The following is a 20764-nucleotide window of genomic DNA, read 5'->3' as shown; positions in this document are numbered from 1 at the left end:
TGGACACAATACTCCAGTTGAGGCCTAACCAGCGCAGAGTAGAGCGGAAGAATGACTTCTCTTGTCTTGTTTACAACATACCTGTTAATGCATCCCAAAACAGATTGCTGTTATGTAAGTAGTAACAGCACAGTAGAATCAGTCTTTAAATGACCACTCAAAGGACTCATGCCAACTGTTTCCAGCAAAGGTGGAGGAGCAGTTTGTGGAGGGAGCTGGGAGATGCTTTAAGGTGATTTCTAGACAGGAAGTTGCCTAATAAGACAACTTAAATATTTCATTTACATTTGTCTCCATCCCAACCTACTGCAAAAAGGCCATCTCACTCCTCAGGTGCCATATCAGAACAGCCACCCCCACAACTGACTCAGGTTCAGCCCCCCTGTTGGTAGGCTCAGCAGAGCAGCTGAAGACTGGATGGGCCCGGAAGACACCTGAACACCCCCCCTTAGTGTCACTCTGAGGCTGGGTGAGGTTGTGAGCAGTAAGCGTGAAGGGAGCTTGTGCTAGATCCGCCATGGACTAGCCTGTGACGTTCTCTGGGGCGTGCCCAGCTTTATTTTGGCCAGCACTAAATTCATTCAAAGAATCTTAAATTTCCTGCTGTATTTCTCCAGTGTGGGAGACACTAAGAATTAAATTACCAGCACAAAGAGCATTATCCAGCAGCACTACAAAGCTCCACCTAAGGACGCTGCAGCCTCTTTAGAACAGCTGGTTTGCTGTCCAATATCCTCTTTTCCTCGTAAGTAGAACTGAGTCAAATTCCTGAGAGTATTGTGTGGTAACCCCTTGTTAGAAAGTTAATGATGAGGCCAAAGTGGCAAAGACTTACAGAGGGCAGACAAATCTGTATTTTGAATCTTTCCGCTTCAGTCCCCTTGGGCATGGCTCTCCTGCTGGTTGCCTCTTGCCAATCTATCCATATCAACTCCTTGCAACAAGAACTCTCTCTTATGGTATGGCTACATTGCAATTAAAAACCTGCCGCTGGCCGTTTAATTGCAGTGTAGATGTTAAGACTCAGGCTAGAGCCCAGGCTCCAGGACCCTGTGAGGTGGTGGGTCACAGAGCTCAGGCTGCCTGAACATCTACACCACAATTAAATAGTCCCTGAGCTTGAGCCTCGCAGGCGTAGTGCAGTGTAGACAGACCATCCATTCCATGTTTGCTCAGGGCCTAGTGCAATGAGGTTCTAGTTCATGACGTCCTGATGTCAGGAATTAAAGATAATCTCAGAATACGGTAACCAAACTAACTGCTATTATATTTCGCAGGGTGCTGGATCATTTTCATTAGCGTGAGTAGCAGTGAAATCATGTAAACTCTTGAGATGTGTAGTGCCTGTGGTGGCTGGATTCAGCCCCAATTAGCATCCTAGCTTAATCACAAACCTTGAGACAATGTTCAGGAGCTAAGATTTTTAAATCTTCTCTCATGGTGACATTTGGCTGGTGCAAAGAACCAGGCTGTGGATTAATAGCCCAGGAGGGTTTATTGCATAAGCCTGATTTTAGTGTTTGGAATTTCAGTTTTTCACCCAAGTGAAATTTTCCTTTCTCAAAAAAACCAAAAAACTGTGTCGGCTCAAACATGCTAAAGCCCTGGATCAGTGCCACACAAAGCATAAGAATGGATGCTTCAATGGCATGCACTTCCTCAGTTTAAGAAGCTGTCCTGATTCTGTTTACCATTAAAGCAAAACATTTCCCAGTACAGATCTTAATGGTCTTAATTTTTAATGAACTAATAAGTTCAGGGTTTGAGTGCAAAGTTGCAGTCATTTATATTGTCGTCATCCACGTTTAACACATGAAAAGCTTTTAAAGTGATGCTTCCTTCGACGGCTCGGGCACAGGAAATGGCTTTTGCGGTAGGGCTTTGTATTAAAGGCTTGGTTACAGTTTCAAGCCTGCAGTTAGGTCCATGTGGGCCTGATAGTATGATTGGGGCCTAAATGAGCATTTAGGATGTATGGAGCAGAGGTGGGTCTCCAAGAACAGGCTCCTGCATTGCGTCTCTTTAAATCCTGATTTGAGGCCTTCAGTAACTCAACCAGGTCAGACTAGATCATGATTAGGGCCCTACTTACCAAATTCACAGCCCTGAAAAATGCATCATGGGCTGTGAAATCTGGTCTTTTGTGTGCTTTTACCCTATCCTATATGGATTTTAGGGGGGAGACCAGCATTTCTCAAACTGAGGGTCCTGACCCAGCAAGACATTGCAAGGGGCTCATGGTATCGCCACTCTTACTGCTGCGCTGCCTTCAAAGCTGGGTGCCCATCAAGTGGCTACTGCTGACTGAGGGCCCAGCACTGCAGACAGCAGTGCAGAAGTAAGGGTGGCAACACTGTACCAGTCCCTTCGGCAGCTCTGCCTTCAGAGTTCGGTTCCCACCCAGGAGCCTCCACTCTCCAGCTGCCCAGCTCTGAAGCCAGCGCTGCCACCCGCAGCTGTGCAGAAGTAAGGGTAGCAGAACCGCAACTGCCCCTCCAACAACCTGGCAACTCCCCCACACACCATTCCTTTTTGGGTCAGGACCCCTACAATTACAACACTGACATGTCAGATTTAAATAGTTGAAATCATGACATTTATGATTTTTAAAATCCTATGGCTGCGAAATTGACTGAAGTGAACAGTGAATTAGATAGGGCCCTAATCATGATCATCTGTCTGGCCTTAAAGTCTAGGACCAATATTTTTAAAGCTAAAGCACATTCAGGCACTTGCTGAGGGGAGGCTGTGATCACAGCTGTACTGAAACTTCATTTTTGTTTGGGCCCAGCGCACAGTCCCCTGGATTTATACTGTGTTTTGGCAACTTGGTTGCAGTGAGCCTGGCCCCAGCAAGCCATCTGGGTCACAGAAATAGAACTGCAGCCAGTGATGTTTACAGCAGAATGCAATTGAGGAGGGGCTGTTTCTGGGTCCTGGGGCTTATAGTGGGGGTCTTGGAATTGGAAGGATTTTTAAAACTCACCTTAACCGCTAAAACAAATGGCACTAAACTCGGTGCTGTGCCCAGGAGGTCGCACAGACTTCGTGTTAGGCAGCCTGCCCTCCCTGGGTGTGCAGTCGGTCTCCAGAATGAGGACTAAGGGAGGGAGTCCGGTTCTTTGGCATGCTGACTCCCAGCAGGGGTGTCACTAGGAACTGTCCCAACCCCAGGCAGCAAAGCCAGTCTTTGGCCAGTCTGATGCAGCTGCTCTTTGAGAGGTGCAGGTTTGGTTTCTCTTCTAGGGTTAATCCTGGGGGAATTCTGCACCCAAACAATTAAAAATTCTGTGTATAATATTTTAATAGTTTGCAAAATGCTGCATATTTTATTTGTCAAAAGAACAGTATATAATCACGCTCATTTCAGTTATTTTGGTAATTTATTTCAAAATATCTATCAGCAACTATGTAAATACAGACACACACAAAATTCCTCCAGGAGCAGAGTTAAGGAAACCACTATGACAGGGGTGGCCAACCTGAGCCTGAGAAGAAGCCAGAATTTACCAATGGACATTGCCAAAGAGCCACAGTAATATGTCAGCAGCCCCCTAGCAGCTCCCACCACCCACTCCCAGCGTTTCCCACCCACTAGCAACCCCACCAATCAGCGCCTCCCCACACTTCCCGATCAGCTGTTTCCTGGAGTGCAGGAGGCTGGGGGAGGGGGGCAGAGCAAGGGTATGGCAAGCTCAGGGGAGGGGGCAGGGCATGTGGCAGAGCTAGGGGTTGAGCAGTGAGCACCCCCCAGCACACTGGAAAGTTAGCACCTGTAGCTCCAGCCCCGGAGTTGGTGGCTATACAAGGAGCCGCATATTAACTTCTGAAGAGCCGCATGCAGCTTCGGAGCCACAGGTTGGCCACCCCTTTTCTAGCCCACATGACTACTGTTAGCCAAGTAGCTGGGCCTTTCTTTCTCTCAAGCCCCATTTAGGTGACCTCTTCCCTCACCTGCAGCCATGTGGGGGCTGGGCACTTGCTATCCATTCCTGTTGTGTAGGGCTCATGTGCTTTCCTGTCACAGCCGAGTCCAAACAGCTGCTCAGATCCTGGCTCTGCTGCGGTGAGAGTGTTTAAGAAGCCGAATTTGGGCAGCATTCGGAGTGAGCACAGGGGATCTATTTATAGACAATAAAGCCAACAACTCTGTGTTCCCTTTCCCCTGAGCCCCATAATCCCTCCCCATGACACAGGCAGCATCTTCATTGCATCTACTAATGGGCTCGGTTCTCAGGCATGCGTATTTCATCCCCACCCCTCTCCCCTGCAGAAAAAGCATGGTCCTGGCAGCCAGCCTTGTAAGCTGATCACCTCTGGGCTTTGCAAGGAACTGAATAGTTCCAGAGCAGCGCTGAGGCTGCAGGCTGGAGGGTGAGATCCCAAAACATGCATCAGAAAAGCTACAGCAGCAGGGAATGCTGGGGGCCCGGCCAGAGCATCCACTGAATGGAGCTCATGCTCAGCCTGCCCAGGGCATGTCAGGGAACCCCTGACTCCTGGCACAATGCTCAGAGAGAAGCCACATGGTGCTGCCAGTAGCACGAAGCCCCAGGGAGCTGAAGCTCCTATTTAGCAGGGAACACGCGGGAGCCGGACAAATATGACAAAACAGCATCCCACCAAGTTCGGCCTCATTTCCTAATGACTCTGCCCCAGGAACGTTCCTGCCCTGGGAGGGAGCGAGTTTTACTGCACAGAAAGTAAATGTCAAAGTCTACCCCCATGCTGTCCAGCCGCTCAGCCCAGCAGTGGCCTGAGACAATACCATGTGACTTCTCAGACCGTCCCAGGCCCATGTGTGTGTGTGGGGGGGAAATCGCCCAGTAGCAGAAAATGCTCTAGAAGATTCCTGATGAGTACATGTGAGGCAAGCCTGCTTGCCCCGTGAACCTGACACCAGGAGAAGAGCCAATGTAAATGTTCACAGTGAATTCAACCAGCACCTGCCTTACTCTCACTGCCCTGCCCTGCCCTAAATCTCGGCGCGTGGCGATGGCCATTCAGGAGGCATCCAGTGCTCTCCTTCATTAAAATAAGCACCCTGCTCTCCTGCCTCAGCTCTGTTGCCCTGCCCGAGGCCAGCGTCATGCACAGCTCATGTGCATTCGATCCCCAGCCCAGTGACAGCAGAGTCTCTAGTCTCAGGATATGAAGAGCTCCAGGCTTTTCATAAGCTTGGCAGGAAGCCAGGGGGTGTCTCAACAGACGGGACAGAATTCAGTAAATATCTAAGGGGCTATTGAGGCTCTAGGAGCTACCCCTTGTGACAGTCACGGCTGCCATGGCACCTGAGGCGGGCAGCACAGGGTGGCATTGGAGAGAGGTAGACGCTCCCTGATTTGCTGCAGCATAACGCCAGGGACTCCCATGGAGTCACAGCTGATTGATAGTGGCAGTGCCCAGGAGGGAGCCTCTGACAAAGCCTTGCTGAGCTTGCAGAGCTAGGCACTGACATAATATCAGAGGAATTTCCCACTCTCCCCACCCCCTTAACGCCCCTGGCTTTAGCCTGGCCTCCTGGAGTTCATTTCTTGCCCTCCACCCCACCCCTTCCCTGGCCCTCCTGGTTCCAGCACCGTTCCCCACACAGCTTTATGTGCATCTCTTGCTGCTTTTAGCAGCACTCAGCAACACCCGATCTTGTACCGAGATGAAGAAATAAGGGACGTCCCCATAATAAGGGACTATTGGCACCCATACGGCCACCTCACCCTGCCCACCAGCCTTGACTCTGATCCACAGCCTCAATGGGGTGTAGGCAGGGACCACCTCTATGGGCCAATCATGCTTGGCTGCTCTGCTGAGCTGGCCAATAGGGGCCCAGAAAGGGCCAACGGGTTGGTGCTAGTGTCCACATGGGCATTCCCACTGCATCGGAGCACCTGGCCATGGGCGCTGAACTGAGACAAGGTTACAGCCTTGGCCCACAGCCCAAGTGCCAGACACCACCCCTAGCTGAAACGCTCACCCTCAGATGCTGAGCTAGCCCCATGCCCCATGCTGCCCAGCCTGGCAGGGAACAAGGGGTTCCCGGCTAACGTTCAAAGCTGCCGAGGCGAGTCCACTCGGCTCTGACAGACAGAAAGGGCCCAGCACCTGGCCCCAGCACCCCACCAAGCAATTGTTCCACTTCCCCGAAGCCCGAAACGACTCACAGCCAACGCCTGAGGCCGTCGAGTGTGACCAACGCTGCATTGCAAAGCCAAGGATCAGAGGGGCTCAGTGTCCCTCGTGCCCAACAGGATGGCTGTGTCCCTGCCCTGGCACCACGCTGGCTGTCCAGGGGCTCCAGGGAGCACCGGCCACGTCCAGCAGCTGGGGTAGAAACACCTGACTGCCCCCAGCTCGGACGAAGGACCCACAGCTGGCGCTGGGAACCCTGCTTTATTACTGTTGGAAAATGCAGCCTGCCTGGTCCTGTCGGCCTAGGCTTAGAGATGGCAGCTGCTGGGCTCCCAGGAAGCAGGGCCAGGCCAGAACAAGCTGCAGAATTCAGCCCTAGCGCTGGCATTCACCTGCAGGTTGTCGGGGAAGCAGTTCACAGCTCTCCTAGCACTGGGCAGAGCAGATGGCCCCTGCTCCCACTGGGCTCAGGCAGACAGTGCAGCGACACTCTCCTTCTCCCAGCACCCAGGCACGAGGAGCCGAGCAGGGAGCCCCAGAGCGCTCCCTGCACCCAGGCAGAAGCCACATGATCCACAGAGACCTGGGAGGGGGAGACTGCATTTGCCCCAACACCCCACCCCAGAGAGGAGGGCAGGAGAGACCTCAGTCCCATTCGCCAGAGGTAAGCATCTACACCACAAAAATCACCCCAACTGGTGCCATCCACCCTCCTCACGGGCAGCCCCAGCAGAGGCCACAGCGACTAATGCTCTTCCCAGAGCCAGTGGTGGCCCCACCCCAATGCCAGGCAGTCTGGAGGCAGGGGGAGCCCAGGCTCTGGGTCAGACCAACAGGGCTCACGGGCATGTGTTTTAGGAAACAGCCAACCCAGGGGGTACAGAAGAGAGGAGCCACTCCAGCCTCATCTCAGAGTTGAGTGCTGAGCTCTGACGCCTGTCAATTGATCCTCACAGCCTGTTGTCCAGTTCAGCCGCTGGCTTCCTGCTTCCTGGCCTGCAGCCCCAGCACCCAGGAGCCTCGCTGCAGGCAGGATGGCGCTGTGCTATGGGGAAGCAGTGCCAGAGACTGGGTCCCCCCAATGCAGCATCCTGGTGAGGTTACTGACTGATTTCCCATTCCCCCGGCCCACTTCTCTGAGGGGGGTGGGAGCATTCGGGGCTGCAGTCCAGGGAAGCTGGCTTTGCTGGCTCACCTCCCAGCTGGGCCTGCACTGCAGGCTCAGGTAAATCCTGAGATGGGGCTTGCACACAGCCCTCTCTGCCCCAGTGCTGAGGGCATCACCCCAGATTTTAACCCTGGGCTCCATTTGTCCTCTGTGCTCCATTCCCCTCAAATATCCTCCTTTGGAATGAGCTGCTTGCTCTGTGCTAACGTCCCTGCCGGTTCCAGGCCCAAGGGGGAGTATGGGAACCAGCAGCAGGATGCGGCCAGAAAAGCCCTTCCTGGCAGCGAAGACTCTCAGTGGCCATCTCGTAACCCTGGCAACTGCTTCAGGCCCTATGGAGAGTCAGTTCCTGGCATGGGACACAGTGAGTGGATCGTTATTTATTACTGAGCTGGCAGAGGCTCTGCCACATACTGCACCAGCGGGAGCAGCTATTGCTGAGCACAGCCAGCAACTCAGACAGGAGTTTCAAGAGCAGCAGGTGGCTTTGGGTGCCCAGTTTGAGACCCAGTGCTGAGCACCAACAACTGCTGTTGGAGTCAATGGGAGCGGCAGGTGCCCTGCATAAAGCCTCTAGCCCTGGAGCTACGGCTCAGCTACCCAGCAATGGGGTGTGCCAGGATCTAGCGGAGGGCAGCGCTACACACACTAAGCCTGGCAAACTCTCTGAACAACAGAGCTCCTTCATTTCAGCCTTTTCCTGCTGATTCACATGCCTGCAGAAGTAACTGAATGGCAAACAGATTTGTCACCCAGAACACAGGCTGGAATTTTTGGTGTAACTGTCAAACCCCCACATGCCACTGGCCCTGTTCTGCTCCATCCTGGCTTTGGGCTGTGGCTTAGTCCCTCAGAGATGGGGTTTATCGCATGAAGGAAACTCCCTGTATGTCACTAGCTACTGATGCTAAGAAGTCCCCACTCCACCTTTCTTTGGCCAGCAACGCAGTGGGGAAGGTTTTACCTGGCTCCCCCCACTGTACTACCCAAGCACCTCGCAATCGTAAGGTATTTATCCTCTCAGCACCCAGGGAGGTGGGGCAGGGCTAGCACACAAGACACTACCAGACTAAGTACCCCAAGGGGTAACTGAGCCCAGGAGAGCAGGGGATTGAACCCTTCTCTCCCAAGTGTCAGGCTAGCGCGCTACCCACTGGGCCATCCGCCCCTGCCACCCCTCCTTCTTGGAGGGTTGGCACAAAGTGATTGACAGCCCTGGGTAACAAAAGCCTCCTGATCCTCCAAACTGGTAAAGGTTTGGCAGCAGCAATGCCAGCTTCTGCCTCACACAAGCATGTGTGCCTCCCTCTGGTTCTCAAGTGACCGAGCATCTCTAGGCACCTGCAGTTCAGTCTCCTTAGTGCTTCTGCCCCGAAGGTGCCAGCTACTGCCAGCCGTGATGATGGATCTAACAGTGCTCACTGGGCATTGAACTAACTTCATTTCCTTGCCATTGCAGGGCCTCCTGTGCCTTGGTCCTGCCCATTCTCTGCCTGTGGCACGTAATAGCTAGTTCCCTGGGGGCTGTGATACTTTGGACTCATTGCGGTGGCTGAGTTTAGTGTGCGGGTGCTGGGGGTGGCCTGGGGTACACAGATGAGACCATCTGAGGTCCCTATGGCCTTGGACTTCATGACTATCACTAACTCGGCTTGACTTGTCACAGGCCAACTGTTCAGTCATTGCAAGATAAGCAATTAAAATAAGTCTGGCCTCCTCCTAGCCCTAGGATTATGGCCACAGTGGGGCCACTGTGCTGGACAGAGGGTGATGCTGCTGGAGAGCAACAGGGGAGCACTCACAGGACGGCATCCTTGTGTCTCTTCAGTTTGCCAGTTTCACAGGGCTGCTACGATCCAGGCCTTGGGGACACAATTAACCCTTTGTTGTGGTTCTCCACAGAGAGCTACTAGAGGGGATATCCTCACACAGGCCATTCATGGAAGGATGGCACCAGCATGTTTAGCGAATTAACCCTCTCTGCGCACCCGGGATGTAGGCTTTAGACTCACATTAGTGAGGGGAAAGCTGAGACACTGACAGCTCAGGTGTCTTGTCGAAGGCTACGCAGGAGTCAGTAACAGAGCAGTGGCATTTAAAGGCATGGAAATACTGCCCTGAAATAAATTAGTGTCAATAACAAACCTGTACCTTGCGTTTTGTTTTTTGCAGAATGGGGAGCATTCATTACACACATTATCCACAAGGGGGCACCAGCACAACACAGTAACTCTTAGTAGCTAGGAGAGCTGAGAGAGCTCAGATGTTTCACAGCAGTAGCTAACCAGGTGCTTTCTAGTGGTAAAGTTTAGTCTTGCAGGCGAATACTGGCCCATTGGCAATGTCCCGCCCTGGTATTTGTGCGGCTGCCACAGCCCTGGCATCTAGATTTGTTTGTAAGCTCTTTGAGGAGAGGACCATCTTTTACTCCATTGCTAACACGAAATGGGGCCCTGATTGGGGCTCTTAGACGGCTGGAATCCAAACAACCACTCCAGCAAAGATTCTTACTGACCTCCCAGGCAGTGACCATTTTCCTAACAGCTACATACACAACAGAAACGGGCAAGTGACTTTACAAGCAGTGAGGTTTAGAGATAGATTAAAGTTCAATCCATGCTCCCAACTCCTTTCCCCCTCCTCCAGTTCAGGAACGGAAAAGCCATGCTGCATGTGTCTGTGTATTTTCCTGCACATACTCTTCCCTCGAGCCAGCCACTTTTTTGCTGCTGTTTGCTTCTGCTTTAGTTTTGCCAAAGGAAACTCCAAGAGCTCTTTCAAAGCAGCATTAAAAAGAAAAACAGAAAGTCCTTTGTTGCCCTGCTGCTTCTTAGGAGACAGTGTGATGCTTTTACCACAGCAACCAGCAACCCACCAGCTTTTGACAGAAGACATGCCTTCCCCTTGAGCACTCTGACTGCGTGCCAGGTCCTTCTGATGGCAGTCGCCCTATTCATGGGAGTAAGCAGTAGGCTTGGGAGTAACCATTTGCTACACTGGGCCTGAAATCAGGTCTATGGGCCAGATTTTCCAGTGAGCTCAGCATGCTGGGTGCACACTGGGTGGTGCTGAACTCTCGAACATCCAGCCCGAAGTATCGTAACAGGAACTGCTGGGTGATTTGGGAAATCTGGGCCTGATAGGGTTCTGGACTATTCAAATCTGGCCCATTCTGAGCAAAAAGTATGATACCTGAAGCAGCATAAGATTTCCTCCACTGAAAAGCCAAAAGTATGAATGCAACTGGCATAAAATCCAAGCTAGTCTGCTAGACACAGGAGCTGGTTAACACAGCAGTCTTTTCAAGAAGAGTTTATTACAACATCCAAATACAGAAAGGGTGAGACACAATATCCAACACATTCAAACACAACTCCTCCCACCAGCAGGCGGCAGCAAACAGAGCGGAAGGTCATCACGTCTAGAAAACATCCCGGTTCTAGCTAATCGGAGTGAGCACCAGTGAAATGGACAGACTCGGCTGAGGCATGTGGCAGCCACGCCCCTACTGTGCTCTTCGGGCCATCAACATTTCTCGGATGTTATCTTCAGCGTCCTTTACACTCCGCTCCAGGTACGACTTCCTCTGCTGCAAGGTACAAAACCAGAACAGACTCAACAGCCATATCACCCACACCCGCTGCTCTGTTTCAGAGCAGTAGCTGAATCTGTCTTTTCCTATGGCAAGTTATAGTGCTAGGAGTGAACCCTACAGAATGGAATTAACATTCATATCATCATAAATAATGCGAGTGGGGGTGAGGGGGTCATTTGGGCTCCATGCAAATCACGAGTGATTTTTAATGAGTAAAGGTTCCAGCATACACTGGTTCATACAGTGGGGCTGTTGAGGGTTATTTTTGAATAGTTTTAATCTTTATTAGATATATTTTTGGCAGTGTCATATTTACATGGAAAACATGTATTTCATTCCTTTACAGACATCATAGTCACAATTGTCATTACATCAGTAACAAAGCATTGAGAAGAGATTGACAAGCTAACTGCAATAAAGTTAAACAGATACATAAACTTAACATCCTGAGCAGGAAACAAAGGAAAAAAAAAAGTACTTCTGTATTACATTATAAAGTACCTCTGTATTTATGTACTCACATCTAAAGAATCAACTGACAAAAAACCCACAAAGCTCATAAAATAATCTATTCACACTCAGGTAATACTGGAACATCTATAAAATCCTCTTCTGGCCCCATCAAATTTTCACAAACTGGATCACCTTTTATCCCCTTTCTTTGAGATGCATGTTCTAAAACTCCCTAGCAATCAGAAAAAAGACTTTTTAAAAAAAATCATCCTGAATTAGGCTAAACTTGGCAGGGAAATGTGTTCCAGAAATAGGTATTCAGCCAGTAGCATTTTTTCCTCCTTGTTTGGGTAACCCTAGAGGACTAGAGTCACTTCTTTTGACTATTCTCTCTGAGTTTCCAACCAGAAGACACCACTGGCACGTCTCCAGCGGACTGCAGAGCCACAGAAAGCATTCTTGTCAGAGTGGACCAAGATCCAAGTACTAGAGGCAGAGCTCTAGATCCAAATTCTCTTCATTAGCCAGTACAAGGAAACTTCAGGGAGGCTCCCAAGGACCTTGACTTCCAGAGGAATGAACTATGATCCCTGAGGACACCGGTCAGTATTGTAACACTTTGGTAACTGTAAATTCTGTTTTAAAACCCAACAGTGACAGGCGTCAATAGCTGTCTTGGTCTCTGTTCAGAGCTGCCTCCCATGCTCTACCCATTCAGAATCAGGGGTCCACCTAGGTGACAGGCAAAAAAAATGGCCTGTGAGCATCTTCAGTTCACTATATTGCCTCTGAAACAGATTGTAAGCTCTGCAGGGCAGAGGCTGCACCTACCTTTGTGTTTGTACAGAACCTAGCACAGCAGGACCCTGATCCTGATTACGGCCTCTCAGGACTGCATTAAGAACATCTATGTTGCAGGGGCAGCCCACGGACAGAGCTGACTGATAAGCCAGAGATTCCTCCATAATGGCCTGGGGAGCTCCAAGTCTAGTCGGTTTCCAAGGAAGACCTCAATACCAGCACTTCCATGCTGTATGTATTTGCATTTATTATGACATGTAAATTCTAACAGCCAGGCCTCACCTCAGGAGTCTTTACTCAGGCAAGGAGCCCAATGAGGCCACCTGAGTAAGGGCTTGCAGGGTCAGCTCCACTAAATACAAGTGAAGGGCCCAGTTCTGTAAGATGCCAAATCCCACTGCAGCCAATGGGAGTTGGAGCTCAGCACCTCATAGATTCAAGCCCAAGGGACAACCCACAGCGTTGCAAAGTTTGGGGCTCCTGGCTAAAAGGAAAAAAAAACCCACTAAGCTGCAGGTCAATGGAATGTATGCCTACACTGCAATGTAAACCTGTGCTTCAGCTGGAGCTCATGCCTGGCCCCCCTTGCGTCTACACTGCAATTGCACCACCCCAGATGCAAAGCGAGGAAACAAAGGGGTTGTATCATATCTATTGCTGTCATGAAAGAACTGATTTAATTACTATGACACATAACTGATCGTTACCACCATCAGTCTGTCTTTATACACTCAGTGGGATTCCAAACTTCCATTGGGAGGAAACCTAGCTAAAAAACCTTTAGGTCTTGCTTCCGATGAGTAAAAGTACTAGGCACACTAATCCTGCCTGACATCACTGAAGCATTCATACTCTGGGTGTTGATGGTAAGACACATTTCTTCAAATAACCCTCCACACTCCCCACTCAGGGCCTCTTCTCCACTGGCAGAGTATGGTCTCCTGCTGGCATATGGCAGAGCACTGGAGGTGGAGCTGAATGCCAAAGGGCCACCCCTTGCTCAGATCAGATCAACTCTAAGGTCCTGTGAGCTCAGGATTCAGGCAAGAGCTGCTTGGGGATGGCTGAACGCCCTTTAGCTGTGTTCCCACCCTATTAGGTGGGTCGCAGGATCCAGTCTCACAGCATAGAGGGTCTGCCACCCTTCCCTACTCAGTCCCAAAGTGCCTTTGTTTCTCCCCAACACAAGGATGTCCTAGCATGGGTCAGTCCTCTGCACGAGATCTGTGCTCTCACAGAGAGGGCGACAATGGGCACCCCATGGGCTCCAAGAAGCCTTCAGGTTGGCAATGCCAGCAGTGGAGCAGCAGAGGCAGTCTAGGACTCAGCGAAGAAGGGTCCAGGCGAGGTGAAGGCCTCTGCTGCTGGTAAAGGAGAGGGAGAAGGCTGGGGAAAAGAGGGAGCCAAATATGACCCGAAACAGCTCTATAATGTGCTATCACCAGCAGAGGAAGAAGTGAAGCACTAAAAGCTCAACCCAGAGAAGGTAACCTCACAGATCCCACCACTGGTGAGCAGTCCGAAGAGCCAGGGCTACAGCTGGCTCATTACATTCTGACCAAGGGCCAAGCTCTAAGGACAGGTGTGAAATAAACTATTGCTACATTGTCACTGCAAAGGGAAATCGAGGTGTCCTTTCCCCTCAGAACTGCAGGCTGGTTTCTGTTTAGGTAATCCAGGAGCAGTATCAGGAACTTCTGTGTAAACTCTCCTCATCCCCTAATTACTGGGGCCTAGATGGGAACTCAATGTGACTCTCTGGTCTTGTCTTCGCTGGGGACAGCAGCAGAGCGTTACACGAGCTGATCTGAAAAACAGTTTGACTGGTCAGATCAGTTTTAAAAACCCACCTGATGAGTTTTGAATACAGTTTTAAGTCATGTTTAAGGCCTACTCTGCTGACATGGCCATATCTGATTGGACCTAATTGGCAGCAATAAGTGAATCATTAACTGTTAGCGTTATCAGAAACTCTACTGACCTCTTGTGACAACACACCCATTATTACGTGCTCCCCAGTGGTCCAGTCATATTTCATTAGCATGCTGATGCGCTTTTCATTGCCCTTGTTAACTGAGGACCAACTGATTTTTCTGTAAGTTGTACCAGAATGTGGTTGCAAGGGTTTAAAATTCATAGTCTGGTTCTGCACTTGCGTTTCCTGCTACCTGCTGGCACCAGTTAAAGTGATACATTCCATCTGTAAATGTTTTTCTTCGCTGCTCTTTAAAAGGCCAGCACAGTTAATGAAAACCTCTAATATAAGGAGTTCCAGCCACATTGCACCCCACACACATGTGGAAGTCACAGTCAATTTATGCATTTGTGTTCATAAAAAAAATCAGACAGACTCTTTGCCAAAGTCTCCTCCCCAACTGAGTATTTACTTTAGTTCTATAGTGTTTTTCACCTCAACACAGCTCCCTGGCGCCAATCCTGGCACTGACAGCATGCTGGCACACCAGCATGCTCCCGCGGAGCCTCACCGACTTCAGAGCAATCTGGGGAAGCGCAGCAGGGCGCTTATGTGATCCCAATTGTAGGACGAGGGCCTACACTTGATAACTGAGTTCTCAGTACTGGAAATACAGCTGCTGTGTTCTGCCTCAGAGATGGCTGCACAACATGGCTCAGTAATATTACCTAGCACAGCAGCAAAGGGAAAATACCCTATCCGATTGAAACTGCCAGTGGCTTTAGCATCAGCAGAATAGAATTTCCCAAAGTGGAAGGAGAGTAACATTATCCCTTTTTTAAAGAGACAAGAGGTCATGGGCTGGGATTCTACAGAAGGCTGAGGGGGGGGTGGAGCCCCATTCCTGCTGATTTTCCATGGCCTAACTCCCTTAGACCCTTTTGAAAATCCCAATCCTCATTAGCACAACTGATCAAGGCCTCAATTTTACATTGCATGCAGAAGACAATGCTTTACCAGCACCAATTACATCAGAATGCAGGTACAAACAGTTATGGGCATGTCTGCACTACACTGGCATAGTTTCAGCTACACCACCGTAGCACCATAGCGTAGATGCTTCCTACATCAATGGAAGGGGTTTTTCCATCCATCCACCTCCCTGACCAGCAGTAGCTAGGTCAACAATAGAATTATCCTGTGTACCTAGCTGCCTCCATTCTGGGGGCGAGTTCGGCTTTACTAGGTTGATCTAAATGTTAAGTGTAGAGCAGGGCTCAGTTGCTGCTGTGGCAAACAGGAGAGGGGAGAATAAGGGATTAAGTAGCATGAAAAGGTTGCATTGCCAGCTGATGTCTATATCTGGAACAGAGAGATGGTCCCTCTCGGAAAGGCTCTCCCCTGCCTCAGTCAGTGAGTGCAAATGACTCCTCATTTAGTGTACTATGTATAGATTTATCAGTCGGGACTCTGCTACCAACATAGATCTTTGTAGTTTTACTGACGCTTATTCAGCACAGGCTACTGCAGGTAGTTTCTTAACTGCTCACTGCCAAACTGCAACACTCAGCAATACCAGTAAATAAGTTTAAATCGTTTGTCACATAAGTGAATCATCCAGCACTCAAAATTACCAGGGATTCCAGTGCATCTCAGTTACCAGCGCTTACTGGGCTGAGTTTGCAAGGAAATGGTTTTCAGCGGTTTCAGAAATGAGTTTATTTTTATGGCACTGATATTTACAGGACTTCCAAATATGGAGGAGTGACCTGATGTTACACTCCTCTGGCATGTGGTGTAGTCTGTTAATTATTGTCCAGCTGAGGAGCCGGAAGCAGAAGGCTGCCTTGAAGGCAGATGAATACACATGTGAATAATTTAATGAGATCTGTAGTTCTAAGTCTTTGGGCAAAGGGAACATTTAATGTGTGATTTAAAACAAAAAAAAACAAAAAAAATCTAACTTGCTGATTCAGAGAGCGGGGCCAGAAGAGATGCCTATGAGGAGCCAACCTGAATGCGGCATTTTCAAGTATTGCTCGCTATGCCACTCACACAGATCTTATCTAATCTGCTCCAGGTTTACAGAGCAGGAACTTTGATCACCACCCTAGTCATCTACTCTCTTGCTCAACTGCTCCCACTTCATCAATCCACTTCCCCTACACTAGCATTTGGCGGGAATCTTCTACCATGGCACTACCACCAGCGCTATTTAGAGCAGGTCTAGACCAAATGGTGGTAGAAACATCTTGTCTATACTAGAGCTCTCACCATGGCTACCATCAGCAGGAAATTCCTCAAGATGCCAATGTTCATTATTTTACCTTCAGAGATTGAATAACTACAGCACCTTCTTCCATTTATAGTGCTACTTGGAAGGTATTTATGGACTGATCATGTCCACCCGTTTGCACACACTCTTATTTCCCTACTACATACTGTTACAGATTGGGTTAAAACCTCTTAAACTGATTAATTAGCAGACATCTTTCTTTCAGTTTAAATGTAAGAAACAACTGCAGTCTCCAAGACAAACCAAGTTTGCTCAGGAATTCTACCTACCCAGAAGAAGAGGTTTTCATTGGGTATTGTCTTGGGGGAAGGGACAGACACAGCACAACAAGGAGGGAGACATGACAGAGACACTGACAGAGCAGGAAAGAAAGCCACATGGACACCACCTGGAAGCAAGGTGTGTAGCCCTGGGAGCAGCCTAATGAGAAGTTTTTGGGTCAGAGTACTGGCCAAAAGAGTTTGGGGCTGTGAGTAAGGAAGCTGTCTCTGGTTTTGGAGTCCTCTTGTGTTTGGAGAAGCAAGACTTCATACATTCCTTGTAAATTAACAAGACTGCATCAAAGAAAATACCTGACTCCAATGGCAATTTCTCCTCCCCACAGTAACAGAAGGGAAATAAGGTAGTCTGCCACAGGCCCCTGAACTTTGACTTGCTGCCCTTTAGTTGACATTTTGCCCTATAGTTGCTCCTCCAGTGCCATACCCTTCAGTCCTTGTTCTAAGGGACCTTTCTTTGCCTTTTCCTCCTAATTCTTCTACTGCTGGTCATAACCTGGGTGGGATTTCACTAGGGCTCTGTCGAGTAGAACTGGTACCTCCCACATGATGAGAGATGCAGCCAAAAATAGTACTGGCAGTTTACACATCTTTGTCATACAGAGAGTTCACATTAACTTCTCTGGCATCAAGATCCGGCTTCCCTTCTAAAATAGACAGGCCACAAACTGAATTCACATTGGACACTGAGCAGCCATCAGATTGTAAAAGCCACAATTTATCTAGGCCACATTTAAACTAGTGATTTAGTGGAAGAAAAGGAATTAGTCAGTCTTCCTCCATGCCTTTCCCTGATAGGAAGGTGTAACAGTCCTGAGCTTCAGTTATTGGGAACATGAACTTGACTCTTCCTCCTTGTTTTGAGGTTATGCAAGTCAGGCTGTGTCCCACGAATGCTAACTCTCTCCTGGTACTTACTATTACAGTTCATTTAAGAGGCTGCTTTGGTGCTCTGGTTTGTGTCTTGTCAACAGTACAATAAGAAGGCTGTTTTAAATACCTACCATCATCCCCTAACCTCATGTGTCTACTCCTAAGGGGTGACCTTGTGTTTCAAACCCCTATTCAGGTAGCGTGCTGCCACCTTGTTTTCTGAGCTAAGCAATCCTATTGGGTTTCATCATCACCTGCGGAACTGTATTCCATTTAATGCAGAAGTTGCTACAGCTGATACTCCCTCAAGAGGGCAAGAGCTGTGATTAGCACAGACTCTCTCTTTGGCAATCCAGGAATCAGCTTCCTGTGTGGTTCAGGTAAATTGGAGTTCAGTGCACTGGATAATCCTACCTTAAGTTTTTATGACACAATCTCCTAATAAGAATCATTGAACTGGTGCCATTCTGAAACAGATATGCAGCATGACACATCAAAGCCATACATTCCTAATAGGTTAAAGAGGTAGCATGCAAGCATTCCACCACACAGAGGGAAAAAAACTATGACTCAGACCCTTCACTGACTAGTTTTAGAAGACTAAAGCAATATATTTCCTACAGCCTTGTAGCTTAGATACTGGCCCCACATTGAGAGAAACTAGGATGGTTTTTGGTTGGATTTTGCATAACTATGACGAATCCCGATTTCTGTTCTCAGGAGAGGATGTGCTACTGACATGTCTGCTGGGCACCCAACTATTGTGGCACATATTCTTCTTCCATTAAAAAGCCAGTATTACACTCTGCTCTCCACGATGAATCATGCTGTGAAAGGCAGAACTCTAGATTATGCATATGATTTAAAGATAGTCTTTTATCAAATAATTGTTTATAATTTATTTTTCACCATTTTTGATGTTTCCATTGTGCTTCTCTCTCTGTTTGACAATGAAAACCCAGAGTAGCCAGCTTCAACCTCTGGTTCTCATGCCTTAGCACAATATTTCAATCTGTGGGCCGCAAATACTGAAAGGGAACATTTAAATCCAAACAAAAAGCTCTTAATGGAAATTTAAAAGTCAGTCATGGAAACTTTCTGCCTAATGTTAGGCTTTGTAAACCCTTGTCCATACAAACCCTAAATGATGGGTCTGAAGCAAGCTGGCAGCTTCCTTTCCTGAGGATGCTCTTCCCCCAATGCCTTTTCCCAAGCATTATATCACATTCTGGAGCGTCAGCCTGCTGGTTGCCAGTATTTTATTCTCACAATCAGAAGCCTTTCCTTGAGGAAGTCTCTGAAGTCTTTGGACATGACACAATGCCTCAAATAGCACCCCTGATGTAACTCATCTTGTGACATGGTCTCTATAAACTTTTTGGCCAAGAGCTTCTGTATCTCTAAAGTTAACATGTGTCATTTTTTACATTCCTCAGGGTCTGTGTGGGAATACTCTTTGGGAAAGTGATCAGATCCCGAGATATAGTTGGGTATATACAATCGTCTGGAGAAACATTTTCCCCAACCCTACAGGGCTTCGGCCAACATCAGGATGGTTGAAATTGTCCACAAAGCGCAGGCTGGAAGGAAGGAGATTTTGCTGTCTTCAGAAAGATCAGTAACAAAATCTAAAATTTTTGTCTACCCGTGGTCTTTGAAAAGGACATAAGAATGGCCCTACCAGGTCAGACCAAAGTCCATCGAGCCCAGCATCCTGTCTTCTGACAGTGGCCAGTGCCAGGTGCCCCAGAGGGAATGAACAGAACAGATAATCATCAAGTGACCCATCCCATCACTCATTTCCAGCTTCTGGCAAACAGAGGCTAGGGACACCATTCCTGCCTATTCTAACTGATAGCCACTGATGGACCTATCCTCCATGGATTTATTTAGCTCTTTTTTTAACCCTGTTATGGTCTTGGCCTTCACAACACTCTCTGTCAAGGAGTTCCACAGGTTGACTGTGCGTTGTGTGAAGAAATACTTCCTTTTATTTATTTGTTTTAAACCTGCTGCCTATTAATTTTATTTGGTGACCCCCTAGTTCTTGTGTTATGAGAAATAGTAAACAACACTTCCTTATTGATTTTTTCTACACCAGTCATGATTTTATAGACCTCAATCATATCTCCCCTTAGCCATTTCTTTTCCAGGTCTGAAGTACTCTGCATTTTGTCACTTACTTGGCCAGAGTGAAATCTAATTAGTCAAACAGATTAGCCCATCTAATGCTAGACTGGGCATTTGCTGCTACAGGTATGTCTTGGGGAAATTCAGAACATAGCAATCAGTGGGCTCTTTTCTGAGCAGCTGCATGAGCATACACCATTTCCCGTAGTTTAATGAGCCCTGGGCCATCTCACGTTGACTAGAACCTCAGGGATACTCTAAGATTTATACCTTACTGCAACTGATGAACAGTCTGACTTGTTCACAATGAGTCTTCCCAAACAGGAGATTAATTTCAGGAAATTTTGCTAGAGTCTGCTCAAGGCAGAACACCAAACAGAAGAATCCAACTGGATCCACCCACTTTGCAGGAAAGCATCAGACACCGTCCATGGCTAGACAGTGGCAACACACAATACCAGTACTACAAGAGGAATTACTATGAAACATAAATGATGCCTGTCGATAGGCACTGCCCCTATATTTAGAAACCTACTGCACAACACTATTGTTTCATCTGAACTACAAAATTTAATTAGAGGTGTTTGAGGGTGTAGATGAAACCTTCCTCAGCTGTATGACAACTATTCCACTGAACTTCTGCACCAAAACCTGAAATGAATGACAACTTGAGAAAATTGACCTATGCAGTGTCAATGTGTGGCTGCAGAAATGCACTCCCTCTGGACTCAGCAGATTGATTACTGGCTAAACTAAACCTCTTAGCAAAACTCAACCTGTAGGCTGGGATTTTCAAAAGTTCTCAACATTGACCTAGATCTGCTCCTGTTAACTACTGAGCAGAGAGTTAGGTCAAATGCTGAGTGCTTCTGAAAATCCCACCTTGTCATCTGAATTTTTGCTTGAATATTTTCTATGCAAAAGTCCTTTACAAAGCAGAGTCCTGAAAAATGTAGTAAGTTCCTCAGTTGCACACTTTGGATCCTAATACATTATTACTGTTAAAGCCAGTAATGCAATCAAAACACTTCCTGTCAGAAAGACCTTTTTAGAGAAAAGTTTTTTTGCAAAGATTTGTATTGTACTTTTCCTGCTTTTCAGCTCTGCCTTCACATTCAATGTCAAATGA

At 48.2% G+C, this 20764-nt stretch overlaps 1 protein-coding gene across 3 annotated transcripts in view; it reads right to left on the bottom strand.

The window, feature by feature from the left end:
• Positions 1-10591: 10591 nt before the first annotated feature.
• The window catches only part of PFDN1 (prefoldin subunit 1), a 57907-nt gene continuing 47734 nt past the window's right edge, over positions 10592-20764 (bottom strand). The window contains exon 4 of one of the 3 annotated variants that reach the window (XM_032801738.2): positions 10592-10883. In XM_032801738.2, the coding sequence (XP_032657629.1) occupies positions 10800-10883 (84 nt within the window). In that variant the 3' untranslated portion in view covers positions 10592-10799. Of the gene's footprint in view, positions 10884-11148; positions 12075-13851; positions 13951-20764 lie in introns of those variants that run through there. The other 2 variants (XM_032801740.2, XM_032801739.2) reach the window with 2 other exon arrangements.

This window comes from Chelonoidis abingdonii, chromosome 7 (assembly GCF_003597395.2).
Source record: "Chelonoidis abingdonii isolate Lonesome George chromosome 7, CheloAbing_2.0, whole genome shotgun sequence".
NCBI lineage: Eukaryota > Metazoa > Chordata > Testudines > Testudinidae > Chelonoidis > Chelonoidis abingdonii.
Note: the sequence above shows the minus strand (reverse complement) of the source record. Positions and strands in the feature narration are given on the sequence as shown.